The sequence below is a fragment of the Siphateles boraxobius genome, unplaced genomic scaffold (genome assembly GCF_051911475.1).
Source record: "Siphateles boraxobius isolate OS27281-9 unplaced genomic scaffold, OSU_SipBor_1 5, whole genome shotgun sequence".
In the NCBI taxonomy this organism is placed as follows: Eukaryota; Metazoa; Chordata; class Actinopteri; order Cypriniformes; family Leuciscidae; genus Siphateles; species Siphateles boraxobius.
This window is the reverse complement of record NW_027509141.1, coordinates 4677791-4691877: the sequence shown is the minus strand read 5'-3', so window position 1 is coordinate 4691877 and position 14087 is coordinate 4677791. Positions and strand designations below refer to the sequence as shown.

At 40.3% G+C, this 14087-nt stretch overlaps 1 protein-coding gene and 1 pseudogene across 2 annotated transcripts; one reads left to right on the top strand and one right to left on the bottom strand.

Annotated features, from left to right (window-relative positions):
- Positions 1 to 7975: 7975 nt before the first annotated feature.
- LOC143711277 (axonemal dynein light intermediate polypeptide 1-like) lies at positions 7976 to 9795 on the top strand. The gene is made up of 6 exons (XM_077202655.1): positions 7976 to 8149; positions 8265 to 8407; positions 8798 to 8967; positions 9050 to 9228; positions 9452 to 9616; positions 9692 to 9795. The coding sequence occupies exons 1-6, from the start codon at positions 8069 to 8071 to the stop codon at positions 9731 to 9733; spliced, it is 780 nt and encodes a 259-aa protein (XP_077058770.1). The 5' UTR covers positions 7976 to 8068; the 3' UTR covers positions 9734 to 9795.
- A 2168-nt stretch (positions 9796 to 11963) lies between these two features.
- On the bottom strand, positions 11964 to 13693 carry LOC143712047 (nucleolar GTP-binding protein 2-like; annotated as a pseudogene). The gene is made up of 4 exons (XR_013194979.1): positions 13622 to 13693; positions 12795 to 12915; positions 12129 to 12582; positions 11964 to 12022 (listed from the first exon to the last, which is right to left on the bottom strand). The product of XR_013194979.1 is annotated as a nucleolar GTP-binding protein 2-like (transcript).
- Between the last annotated feature and the right edge of the window lie 394 nt (positions 13694 to 14087).

Here is a 14087-nt window from a genome sequence, read left to right as displayed (position 1 = left end):
GACGGCCCAGACAAACTGTCCAGGGACAATGTTCCCCCAGGGGAATGGTCCCTGCACCCCAAATGGTCCAGAAACTGTGGCGCCTATTCGGCAGAGCGGAAGTCGACCTATTTGTGTCAAAAGACAACGCTCAATGCCCGACGGTCTGTTCGAAGGACGAGGACGCGCTGGCCCAGGTTTGGCCCAGCCTCCCGCTATATGCTTTCCCTCCGGTCTCTCTGTTGCCACAGGTGATCAAGAGAATCAGGGAAACGCGCCACTCGGTGCTCCTCATAGCCCCGCGATGGGAGAATCAGATTTGGTTCCCGGAACTAGCAGGGCTGTCACATACAGCTCCGTGGCCGAATCCGGTGAGGGCAGATCTCCTCTCTCAGGCTCGCGGCACGATCTGGCATCCCAATCCAGAGCGCTGGTCTCTGCATGCATGGTTGATCAACGGGTACTCGTTGCCCTGCCAGAAGGAGTGATGAACACGATCACGCAGTCTAGAGCCCCTTCCACGAGAAGGCTCTACGCGTCTAAATGGTCGGTTTTCTCTGGATGGTGCACCGACAGAGGTCTGGACCCGCGGACATGCGGGGTGGCGCATCTGCTCACCTTCCTACAAGAGCTGTTGGATAAGGGAAGGTCCCCATCCACGCTCAATGTATACGTGGCGGCCGTGGCAGCGTTCGCAGAATCGACGCACGGCCAGTCATTGGGAAGACACGAGTTGGCCATCCGCTTCCTTAGAGGAGCTAGAAGGATGAATCCGCCGCGCCCCCCGTCGGTTCCCATGTGGGATCTTTCATTGGTCCTCGAGGCCCTGAAAGCTTTTCCATTTGAACCACTAGACACCGTGGGGTTGAAATATCTATCACTGAAAACCGTCTTTCTGATTGCACTGTCGTCAGTAAAACGTGTAGGGGACCTGCATGTGCTGTCTGTCAGCGCGTCGTGTCTTGAGTTCGGACCGAATGACTCTAAAGTCATCCTCAGACCTAGACATGGCTATGTCCCTAAAGTGATGGGCACTCCATTCAGAGCGCAAGTTATTTCGTTGTCAGCTCTCCCAGCATCTGACAGCGAAGGTGATGTGAATCTCCTCTGCCCTGTCAGAGCGCTGAGGTTTTACATTACGCGCTCCGCCTCCTTCAGGCGTTCGGAACAGCTTTTTTGTTTCGTTTGGTGGGCGCACCAAGGGTCTCGCCTTCTCGAAACAGAGCCTGTCCAGATGGATAGTAGACGCTATAGCGGCCGCTTACGCGTCAAAAGGTCTGCAATGCCCTCTGGGCATCAGGGCTCATTCCACGAGAGGCGTGGCCTCTTCGTGGGCATGGTCCAGTGGAATTTCTATCCATGACATATGTGTAGCGGCGGGCTTGAGCTCCCCGTCTACCTTTGTCAGGTTTTATAACCTAGAAGTTCCTGCCTTGCAGGCTAAACTGTTGTCAGTCTGAAGGAGAGGTGTATTCTGCCCAGATCTCCTGCTCAGATCACTCTCACATGACTCAGCTCTCCTGGTTGAGCTGCACTAAGTAGGGTATGTGCCATGTGCCTATACAGACCGGCGCGCTGCTCTGTATTCCCTATGTGTGCTTATGTACAAGTGATGGCCCGCGTGGCTGGCTACCTTATTTTTTCCACTTATGGGGTTCCCCTGAAAGCTCGGGGTCTCATGTGGATGCTTGGCGCGCACGGCGTTGACAAAGTGTTCCCGTAGCGTAAGCTAAACTTACGCAATACGAGAGAACCTCTCGTAAGAGAACGATACTCGGTTACTAACGTAACCTCGGTTCTCTCTAGAGAGGGAACGAGTATTGCGTAACCGGCCGTGCTCGCGCCACGAGCGACTTCGCTTCAGTCGACGAAAACCAGGGAAGTCAGCCTACAGCCCCTAGTGTTATACGCTAAGCCACGCCCATTCTGGCGGGCTGTGACGCTATGAAGGCGCGAGCGCCCTTCATTGGGCGTGACGTCACGCCGGGCTCACTGGTAGGCTGCAGCAGTTGCCCGCAGGGCAGCCAATGAGCATTCGAGATGGCCTGCTCTAGGTCTGCTAGCTGCTGCACTGCGTTGACAAGGAATACAAAATTAAGGATAATTTTTTGGCTTCAGTATCTCGAGAAGATGAATCTTTCCCGTAGCGGTCCGAAGCTAAACTTACGCAATACTCGTTCCCTCTCTAGAGAACCGAGGTTACGTTAGTAACCGAGTATCGATTATAGGCTAATACATTTTAATGAAACACAAGGCCTACGTCATAAAACTCGAAAATGAAGAGTATGCATTTTAATATCTATGTTGTTCTCTCTCTAGTTGTTAGATAGTCAGGCTGATGACAGTTCATGCCTGAACGACGTTAGGCCTATTATAGGCAATGAATTATTATTTCCTTTTAATATTAGTGTTTAAAATATTTAATTTACAATTAATTATATCATTTTTTTAAACTTACTGGGCGAGGGCGACCATGCTAGCAGCCGTCATTTACCCTGCCATACCAATGTAGGTGAATTTAGGCTATATCTACACAGAAGAAATCCCTGTAGGCTCTTCCCCGGTACGGGTTGTGTCAAGCCATACGTTAGTCTGGTTGTTTGATGAGAAAAAGATTAAATGTAGCTGCAATAAACGAGTTAAGAACCCGCACATCACCCGCAGCTGAGGAGTCTAATTCTGCTGTGCGCTACCGAGGAAGGACTAATGACAGAACAGTTTGATCTTCGGCTGACAAATCAGAGGAAAGGGGCGTTTCATTCCCGCCCACGTGTAGAAATCGAATATTCAAGCTGTTTATTCATTTTTCTAACTCAGAACGAAAAACGAAAATCAAGCTGAATTCTTGTTTTTCGTTTCTTTGGAAAAAAAATGAAAAAACAAAAAAGGAAGTGTTTTCTAATTTTTCTAAATCAAAACACGACTGAACGAATGATACACGGATTCTTGTAGACCAAGGTACTTTTTAACTGTTTTTTTTGTGGTATAATTAACAAAGGGAAAAAAACTGAAACAGGCCGTTTTTTTTAATTTTGGCCTGAAACGAAAAAACATTCAGTTTGATTTTTCGTTAGTTCATTTTTTAATCAAAACAAAAAAACGAAATTCAGCGCAATACCTTGTTTTCCATTATTACTGACAAATTAAATTTATTACCAAAGCCGTCTAATATTAGACATTCTCTGTTATTACTCAATAGGCTTGTTTGAGATGAGCAAAATCTGCGCAGAACCGATCACCGTTGATCAGCGCGTAATGCATGCAGGTTAGAAATGTGTCCGAGTCCGGTCCGCCTTGCTCTGATGTCATGCTGACGTACGTCAAAAAGCTCTCGCGAGAGCAAGGCGCACGTGTCGGATTCTGCAGTCGCGCGCAGTTGCTCTCCACCGATTGCGATGATCAAAAGCATGATGGGAAACGACTTGCTGCTGACGACACAGCTTAATGTTGATTGGTTTAAACAACCGTGATGTATTATTCTCTTTTAAATTGTTTGATTTTAAACTCGGATATCATGTTTTATGTGTAGCCTATGTTATGTGTGAATATTCCCAAACTCTCAGACAGTGCGATCTCTATGAGTTATGCAATGTCATTTTATTATAAACACACACACACACACACACACACACACACACACACACACACACACACACACACACACACACACACACACACACACTATATTTATTTTCATAAAGGCAACAGAACTTGTGCACGAGCGTGAATCCCGCGATATCCATCATTGATCTCGCAGGTGTCAAATCCACTGCGAGAAGCGAGAACTGTCAGACTTGTCTGCGCTTTTTCACTCCTCCTCTCACTGCAGCCGCCTACTCTCGACTACATTTCAGGAGAGGCAAAGGCGCATCTCAGACCATAAATAAACACTAGACGTCGCCTTGGGGTTCTAAACATGCGTCAAAACCACCGCCATCTTGAAACGGGGGTCTTGTCATAGGAAGTAGCTAGGTAACGCTCAAATCATGGATGATGCCGGACTTCTGTGCTGCGTATGGACAGGGCTCTCAAGTCTCACGCATTTCAACCCGTTCACACGCTCACACGCCACACCTTGTATTTCTCACGCTGAGGAGTAAGGGAACTTGTCCCGCTATACAATTACAGTAATGGACGAGGCGCAGGCAAACGGAGGGAAGTTCTCTGCCGAGTTCATAGCATCTGTCTCGAGTTATATAGAGTTAAATGCTAGCTACCAGCCAATCAGAAATTAGAATTAGTTTTTTCCGGGTAAATTATGTGTTCCCGCTGCAAGCACGTTATACTAGACAACACGCGCACACACGGAGTGGAAGTTGAAAGAGCACGATCTGATGAATGCGGTTTGCGGACATCTTCATTTATTTTTTTTAGCATTTTGATTTTACGATTCCTGGACGATATCTCTTGCCTGTGATCAAAGACAGTGAGAGCTGATGTTGAGGAGTATAGCCAAATTCGTGCTAAATTATTTTTGATGCATTCAAAAACTCTCCAACTGCTTTTAAAGGAGTCATCGGATGCAAAAAAACACTTTTATATGGTATTTGCAAATAAATGTGTCTTTGCAGTGTGTGGACACAATCACCATGCAATGAAAAAAATCGATTCACTTTTTTTTAATCCTCAAAAAGCCAAAAAGTTGTTGCTCATTATCATTTAAAGAGACATGCACCGAAACGGGTCACTGTGAACAGAGATGTTTTTGAAGAGGTAAAAAGGGTGTTGTTTTACACAACCATTGAGAAATTTTAACCAAAGTATGTTACAAAATTTACATGAAGACCCAAAAGAATCATACCAACTTGTGGAAAATGGGCATCCGATGACCCATGTAAAGGTGACCGGTTTGGGTCTTGACATACATGCTCAGGGCAAGTTGTTATGACACAATGTTATGTACATTGAGCACTGATGTTCAGTTGGCTTGTTTGGGATCAAATTTATTTTTATTTTTTCAATATGTATTTTTTAAATATAACTATTTATTTTATTTGGATGAATTTGTCTTTTTATCAGATTTAACAATTGTTATAATTTCCATTTGTGCTGGTCAATTATGAACAATAGGCAAAATTGAACCTAGCAAAAATTGAAGCGAATTTGGTTGGGTCGAGGGACCGCTGCTGCAAATATTTGGGTGGCTCCTCCCCTAAATCTCACTCTAAACTTTTGATAAAACTTGAGAGCCCTGTATGGATGTTTACACGAACGAATTCTAAAAACCAGACAGCAAGGGATTACATTTCACAAGATTGTGAAATGTTGTAAAAGTTTTTTTTTAAATTTCTCTGGACTATAATAAATACATGTCTGGCCGTTGGAACGAACCAAAACAACTAGAAAATCCCATTCATGACGATTTATGGTGATTTTATTTCCGTTAGACCTTTTCCTATATTGACGCTGATGAGGGGTTCCCCTGTTTCAAGATGGCGGCTCTATTGACGCATTCGTTCCAATGAACTGCCGTTTGATCTCAAACAAGCCTAAAGGCTTGTTCGACTTGAACCGGCGCTGCACAGACCGATCGGTTGATGACATCAAAGTACCGCGAGAGCGATTCAAAAGCATAAGGAGCCGTCCGCTCTCTAATCGCTCTCGCGGTACTTTGATGTCATCAACCGATCGGTCTGTGCAGCGCCGGTTCAAGTCGAACAAGCCTAAATACTTCCTTTCATTGGTGGGTGGGACTTTATCAACCCCTCGCTTCTGATTGGATAGTGTTCGCCATCAGTTATTTCTGTGCTTCAGGCTACTTTTCAAAATTAAGGTTCTACCAAAGAATTTCCATTACTGCTGTGGAGCTCCCTCTTTGCCTTAAGACAATGCAATGTCTCCACAAAAATATACACTTAGATAACAATTTATTTGTAAAAACTAATTAAATAATGCGATAAATCCCCCTTCATGATTAAGAGATTAATAGTTTTTAAGAGGTGGCGATTCAACTGTATGATCAGTTTGGAGCATGTTTGTGATGAATTCAATAAAGGTATTTCTGTTATTTAGCATCACATGTTAAGGCTTATTTTAGTAAATGCTGTGGACAGTAACGTGTTCTCAATATTATATAGATCGATGGCATCGAACTAACAGTAAGCACACCAAAAGGATTTACAGAAAATGACCAGCAGGTGTCGCACTGCACCTCCCTCAGCTGTGATCACCTGGAGCCACTTGATAAAACATTAGTGTTATTCTGCAGTGTTTGCAGATTCATCCTACCTTATATGATCTAGTTATCATAATTTATTATTAAGCTTACTATTGCCCGGATTTGAAACGCAAATTAATATTAAAAGCATAAAAAATAATGTCATCAAATATGATCTCCACTGTCAATACAGCAACAAGCTTTAGTTAGCCTACTAACATAGACTAAACGTGTACACTTAAGATTTTCCTGTATCAGGAAGCACATTAGAGTAGACTAACATCTATCTCCCCCATTGTGAGCATGCGTGTTATTGGATGGAGACACCAAATGCCAGTGCGTCACAGTTCAATCTTTTGATGTAGCCTCAGCGTCAGACACAGAACGTTGCAGTTGATCTCAGACGGCCTGACCCCGGGGAGGCCCCAGTCTCTCTACACTCTTCTCTCTGTGAGATGGAAGAGTTTAGAAAGTTGTGAGGCGCTGTGGAGAGGCCCACGCTGCAGTAGTTCCCTCTGCAGCTCTGTGGTTTATCAGTGATGCAGTGAACAGACAGACGCTTTCTCCTCTGTGAAACATCTGGATCCTCACTGCGCTGCATTATTAGAAACAACGATGAACCGGGGGGGGGGGGGGGGGGGGGGGGGGGGCGGCGGTCACATCTCTCCCCTGCAGTGGTTGAATTTATTTGTTTTATTGCGGAATGAGTGTTTACTTTAATGATTTGCTTTCATGATTATAGAGAGGCTGCTGTCAGTCATTGAAAACGTTTACATGCGCAATAAAGTCACCACAAATATCGTGGGATATTTAAGAAGCAAAACAAATAAAATAGTTTAGTCAACTTATTCATTTTGCATAGAAAATTCTTTATTCATAAATCGAAATTTATGAAGAACAAACCCCTTTTCAATGTTTTTAAACTTGGCCTAAAAAAATATAGACTGTATTTCTGGATTAGATGGTAAATCAGCAGCAAAATGTATACAATGTTTATCTAATTTAACTTTATAATTAATTTAACTGATATGTACTGTCTGATACTCTGGCTATGTACTTTTATGTTGTTTATAATTTTTATACAGATTATTTGATACTTATATGATATTTGTCTCAATTCTCTATCTATTGGCTGATGTATATTTATTTATTTATTATTATTATTTATGAAAGCGTGAACTGTAACTAAAAGATTTCAATTTCTTTTTTCGGCAAATTGTAACAAATGTGATGTGCAATCATTTTTTTTTTAAGTCAAAGAGAAAAGGACATGATTCAAACCACATTTACGAAACTCCCATGTACACTTCAGGTCCGATGATTGTACGCTGAAGAAATCTGTCTCTAAAAAAAAAAAAAGAGAGAGAGAGAGAGAGAGAGAGAGAGAGAGAGAGAGAGAGAGAGAGAGAGAGAGAGAGAGAGAGAGAGAGAGAGATTTTCGAGAAATGAAATAAGAAACATTTTAATAATAGCCTATACAATAAACAATATGTTACAATTTTAATTGGTTTAATTACGCAAATAATAAAATAAAAATAAGAAAATGGAAATAAATTAGTAAAAGTGTCAAAGCGTAATACAAACCAAAATCAGGTATAACGAAATCATATTGAATATTGCATGCGCCAAAAGCCTTTTTGCTTTAACGTGTAGGCCACCCAGTGGCGAGTTCTGTCTTGTTTTTTAGGACAGAAATATTAGAAAAATAAAATTATAGTTTGTAAAGAATTTATTTCAACGTAAATTTATTTTATTTTAAATCATATTTAACAGCTCTGGCTATAACAAGCCCGGTTGTTATAGCAACGTAAACAAACTTCTAACAGTTAACTTTATAGCGCTACAGAGGGAATTTTCGAAGTTTTCCTTAAACAAAACCCAGACCTTTTCTTTTATTTCTGCACTTTTTTTTGCCACTTTATCATTATAAGCATGATTACTCCGTCTGACTCATTGTTGAAGTATGATTATCCGGTGTTAGTGCGCACAAATTCAGAGAGGAAATCTCCAAAGGTAAGCACAGTTATTGTATGTTACGTAGTACGAATAAAAACAAACCTGCTAAAGTAAAGTAACGTAATAAAGCGTTAACAGTTGATTTTCATCTCTTCCTTCACATTTGACACAGAGTCGCCCTTTGAAAGTGAGTCCCCAACAGATGGTAGAGACAGATGGCCCAGTCCCACCTCCACCCAAACCCAAGAAGAGTCCCTCAGAGGATGCCAGCCAGCAGCAAACCCAAGAGATCCTAAATGCCATTCTACCACCAAAGTAAAATAAACCTCTTACAATGATTAGTAGAAGTTTTCACACACTAACGTTTAAAATGTTGGGCTCAGTAATAATAATAATACTTTTATTCAGAAAGGGCACATTAAATTGATCAAAAGTGACAGTAAAGACAATTTTAATTTCACAGAAGATAGATGCTGTTCTTTTCAACTTTCTATTCATCAAAGAATCCTGAAATAAATTTAGAAGTAAATAAACTGTTTTCAACATTGATAATAATCAGAAGAAATGTTTCTTGAATAGCAAATCAACACTATTAGACTGATTTCTGAAGGATCGCTAAAGACTGGAGTAATGTTGCTGAAAATTCAGCTTTTAAAAAAACTTTTGAACGGAACTGTATAAATCATACAAATGTTTCTGTTGCAGGGAATGGGTGGAGGATAACCAGTTATGGGTGCAGCCAGTGTCCAGCGCTCCATCCACACGACTGGATGTTATTCATTTGCGAGAACAGCTGGACAAAACCCTGCAGGAGAGGCAGGCCAGAGAGACCGGCATCTGCCCAGTCCGCAGGGAGCTCTACTCTCAGTGCTTTGGTAAAATATATTCGAAATGAAGTGTCATGTTAATAGCTCTTGACATCGATTTACATGACATTCCCCTCTTTCAATCTCTTAGATGAGTTAATCAGGCAAGACAGCATTAACTGTGCCGAGCGGGGTCTCCTGCAGCTGAAAGTAAGAGATGAGTTGCGCATGACCATCGCTGCCTATCAGGCACTGTACGAGAGCAGTATGGCCTTTGGCATGAGGAAAGCACTTCAGGGGGAGCAGGGAAAGTCTGACATGGAGAACAAGGTCCTTATAGGGTTAATTAAATCAAAAACTTGCTTTCTTCTGCAGAACACACAAGAAGATATTTCAAATGTCGTATTTTATTTTTGTGGGGGGAAAAAACAAAGAAACATTATTCAAAATATCTTTTGTGTGTGTGTGTGTTCTGCAGAAGAAAAATCCTTATCTTTAAAGCAAGACCGGACAGTTACCATTTTCTACTCATTGAGATAAAAACTCTTGGTAGATTTCAGAGTTGGAGAGCGAGAAGCGACATTTGGAGAGGCTATTGAATGAGCAAAAGGCTAAATGTGAAGAAATCGAGAGACAGAAAGTAGAACAGGTGGAAATTGCAGAAAAGCAGCATGGCGAAGAGGTCCAGTTCCTCAAACGAAGCAACCAGCAACTCAAGGTAAAGCAGAGATCATCAGAATCAGGATTTCTGACATTACTTTTTCAGACTCTAAAGTGTCCATTTATTTTTTAGGAACAACTGAAGTTGATAATTACCTTGAAGAATAAAGCCTAAATGTTATTAGAATATTAATACACAAATAATTCACTTTCAAAGAATAAAACATTTATAAAGCATCGGTATTTATTCTGAGTATTTATTCATTCTTTTTATTCTCCAAACAAAAGAAAAAGAACAGACATAGATACACGGGTACATGATCCACCATTCAACACTGCTGAATCAGCACACACTGTTTTAAGTTAAAAACTGTTTAAATGCTCAGTGCTGACATGAATTGTAGTCATAATGTTCATGAGGATGGCCTGAGCCACAGTATGAATCAGGGATGTGATTTTTCCGGATTAATCCGGAATTCCCGATTTTCCGACCTGAAAATGTGACCTACGTGAATCATGCAGATCTGTAAAAAAAAAAAAAAAAAAAAAAAAAACTCGGCTGTCGGAGTGAAAAGGAGAGGATATGAGGACATAACAGGCTGACGTGCGTACAGATTTTTCCTTCCTTTCCAAGTATCAACGAGGACGTAACGTTATTGCGTTCAGCTTGTTCACCTGCTCAATTCCGTACCTCAGTGGCTCTCGCGCTACAGTGGTATCGTTGTCAGTTGACAAGAACATCGGCGTTAGGCCACAAGTAGGGCTGGGCGATATATCGATATCGTTCAAATTTGCGCTGTGATCCTGGCTCCAAGCAAGCTGCTGACTGCTTTTGTAGAAATATGTACATATCGTGCATTCTATCAGTTGCAGTTCGGGCGCCCCCGTCTCAACAGCATTAGTGTACAACGCGACAAATACTCACATCAAATGTTAACGCAGAGGAACGGGACACATCAGTTCAGTGAGTTCACAAAAGTTCATTATTTGCATGTGCTTTAAAGCCTTGCCGGTTAAACATGTCATTCACTGCAGATGCCCTGTTCTAACATGTGCTTTACTGAGCGCGAACACCAGACGCGCACATGCACTAAAAGCCTGTCTAACAGCGCCTGGTTACTGGACTAAGTTATCTTTCGAGTCTTATTTCGCTAATACTCTCAAATACACACAAGGTTTACATAAGGAAGGTTGGTTACGTCTAAACTGAAAGCAAACCGAGACAACTGAGAGAAATCTGCTTGTCAAATGCGCGTGTACAGGTCTTGAAGAGACGTAGCCCCAATAATAAACATGCAGCCGCTTGTCCTTAAAGGGATAGTTCACCCAAAAATAAAAATTCTGTCATTATTTATTCACTGTAATGTTGTTCCAAACCTGTATTAATTTATTTCTTGTGCTGAACACAAAAGAAGATATTTCGAAGAATGTGAGTAACCAGACAGTTGCTGGTCCCCATTGACATCCATAGGGAAAAATATACTATGGAAATCACTGGGGTACATCTACTGTTTAGTTACCCACATTCTTCCAAATAACTTCAACAGAAGAAAGAAACTTATTCAGGTTTAAAACTACTTGAGAGAGTAAATGATGACAATTAAAATTTTTGGGAGAACTATCTATTTAATGTTAATAAAACAATAAAACACAGAGGAAATCACTCACTGCTCTTGACTGAGAACTTGAATAGTAGCTTTAATAAGAATCAATGTATAATTTATACAGTGAAGACTATATTTGGCTTTGACTTTGACTGAACTTTGGGGGGGGGGGGTCCAGTTTATTTATAAATAAACTTTATATTTATATTATTTATAGGGTCAGTAATCATTTGCTTTGAAAAAATGTAAATTACTTTTATTTAGCAATGATGCATTCAATTGTCAAAAGTGACAGTAAAGACATTTATAATGTTAAAAAGATTTCTATTTTAAATAAATGCTGTTATTTTTTACTTTTTATTTACCAAAGAATCCTTAAAAATCTATCACGGTTTCCACAAAAACTGTTTTCAATGTCAATAATGACAATAATAAGAAGAAATGTAGTAGTTAATGTTATAGAAATAATTAAATGTAGAAGTTTTGAGTAGCAAATCAGAATATTAGAATGATTTCTGAAGGATCATGTGAAACTGAAGACTGGAGTAGTTATTTTAAATGGTAATACTATTTTACAATATTACCTTTTCTACAGTATTAAGTATTACTGTATTTTATTAAATAAGATAATTCTTAAAATTAAATTAAAAGATTAAAAAAAATCTTACTCCAAAAATTCTATAAAAATAAAAGTTTATAAAACAAAAATACAGATGTACATTACATATGCAGTTCCAGCGGCCATATCTTTTTTAATACACATGCATTTGGCATCAACTTGGGTTAGTTGGGTGGGTGTACCTTTCCGTTTAGCAGGATTCTGCTTTGCTGTGGCTTCAGTGAACACCTTTTCGGAAAGGCTGTAAAAACATCAAGACAACACATTAGAATATCAATAGATAAGAGCTAAACACTGAACACAAATTCACAGAACCCTCTCATAACCTTTTCAATGTGAGTTTAAACAAACCGGATGGCGGAGAAGTGCTTTGACTTGGCACGATCAAGAAACTGTTTCAATTTGGCAATCTTCATATCCATCTCTTTATTCACTTCACGTGTGCTCCTTTTCTCTGCTGTGGTCCGGGGGCCGGAAACAGAGGATGCTTCTTCCTGTAGTTCTCCACTCTGCTCTTTTTCCTCATCCTCCTCTTTTTCCTCATCTTGCTCATCTTCTGAACCCATGGATTCCAGGATGTCAGGCATCTCGACAGGCACAAGGTCCTCCTCGCTGAACTCCGGAGCGACGTTTAATTTGCCAAAGTTCTGCTTGACATTACTGAAGATTTTCTGCATCTCCTCTTGTTTCTGTCTCAGCAGCTTTTGATCTTCCTGCTGGCTAGATGAGCCACATCCTGAGCTCCAAATCTGTTTTCCAACTCTTCCTTCTCGGTTTCCATCTCAGACATTTCCAGCATCAGTGTCAGTTTTAGACTATAAATGTTTAAAAGTACATTAGGGTCTGCCAGTATACAGATGGGCAAAATTCAAGTAATTTTGGCATTAAGGAACATTAAGGAAGTTACATACAAACAATGTCTTCTGAGGTCTTTTAGAACAAAAGATTTGTCTCATTTTTGAATAGAGCCTGAGCTAATGTTTTACTAAAAGAATCTAAACTTTGTGGGAAATTAAGAACATTTACCTCTTCATCCATGTCGGCCCCAGGCGGCTTCACAAAAAAGGGGATGCGTCCCCTCTGCCAATCATTCAAAACCAGTTTAGACACAGTAGACAGATCTGGCTCTCCACCCTGTATTACAAGACCAACACAAAATACCAGTCGCTACAGCTCAGACGTGTACAGTATTTGGACAAAGACAAAGATGTGAACTAATCCGTGTAACCAACCTGTAGGCCAAAACCCTTTAATAAAACTAAAATTTTGAATTAAATCTTAGAGGTTTTGGTATGAGAGTATCGAAAATGTGGCTATTTGAACTTTAATTTAAATGTTTTCCACCAGCTTAAAGTAAGCAAACTGTCACATCTGAATCTGACACTCTAGAGGAACGAATAAACACATGTGCCACGAGGACAGAGCTGACAGTTCATTTTATCAGATGCTCCACAATCAGGCCAGTGCCCGGTTGCATAAAGCATCTTAAGTTTTTCGCTTAAGTATGATACTTAAGGGGCGTTTTCCCCTTACCTAAGAGAATAACTTAAGGGTGTTGCATATAATCTCTTAAACGGTTCTCTTAGGTAAGGGAAACATTTAAGTGTTTCACGACAGCGATCCTGGATTCACGTTATAAGAGTCTGTTGTAAGGGATTACTTAAGTGAAAAAACAGCATTTAAGGGAAATTCTAAGTGTTTATGACGTTTCACTTAAAGAAACCCTCAAGTAACACTTAAGGTTTTTTTTTCTGCAACACCCTTAGGTTTAAGGGAAACATAAGGGCGAACTTAAGGGAAATTTATACACTTAAGGTGCTTTATGCAACCGGACACAGACCGTAGGCAGTTTTCCGGTGCGAAAGTAACAGAAACAAAACAGTTGCTTGAACCAGTCCATAGATTCATCCATTTCCTCCATTTAAGAAACCACAAGACCGAAAACATTTCAATATAAAGCACTGCATTTAAGCAAATGCAATTTATAATAACTTGTGTCAAGTTAGCAAGCAGTCAATAAACTTTTGAGTTAATAAAAATGAAACTAAACAGGCCTAAATAGTGATTGAAGCAAATGTAACATTTCAACATTAGGAAAAACAAGTTAAAGAGGCATAACAAAAAGTATTATAATCAATCAAATCATCTATTTGTTTCATAATCGAACTAGAAACTCCGTTTTTAAAAGAAAAGAAAATAGTGCAAAGAAAAAATCTAATAATTGAAGAATCACCAATACCAGAGTACACAGGGGAGATTTTAAATTACACAATTTATCATTTAAAACATAAACAGAAGAGTGTGGA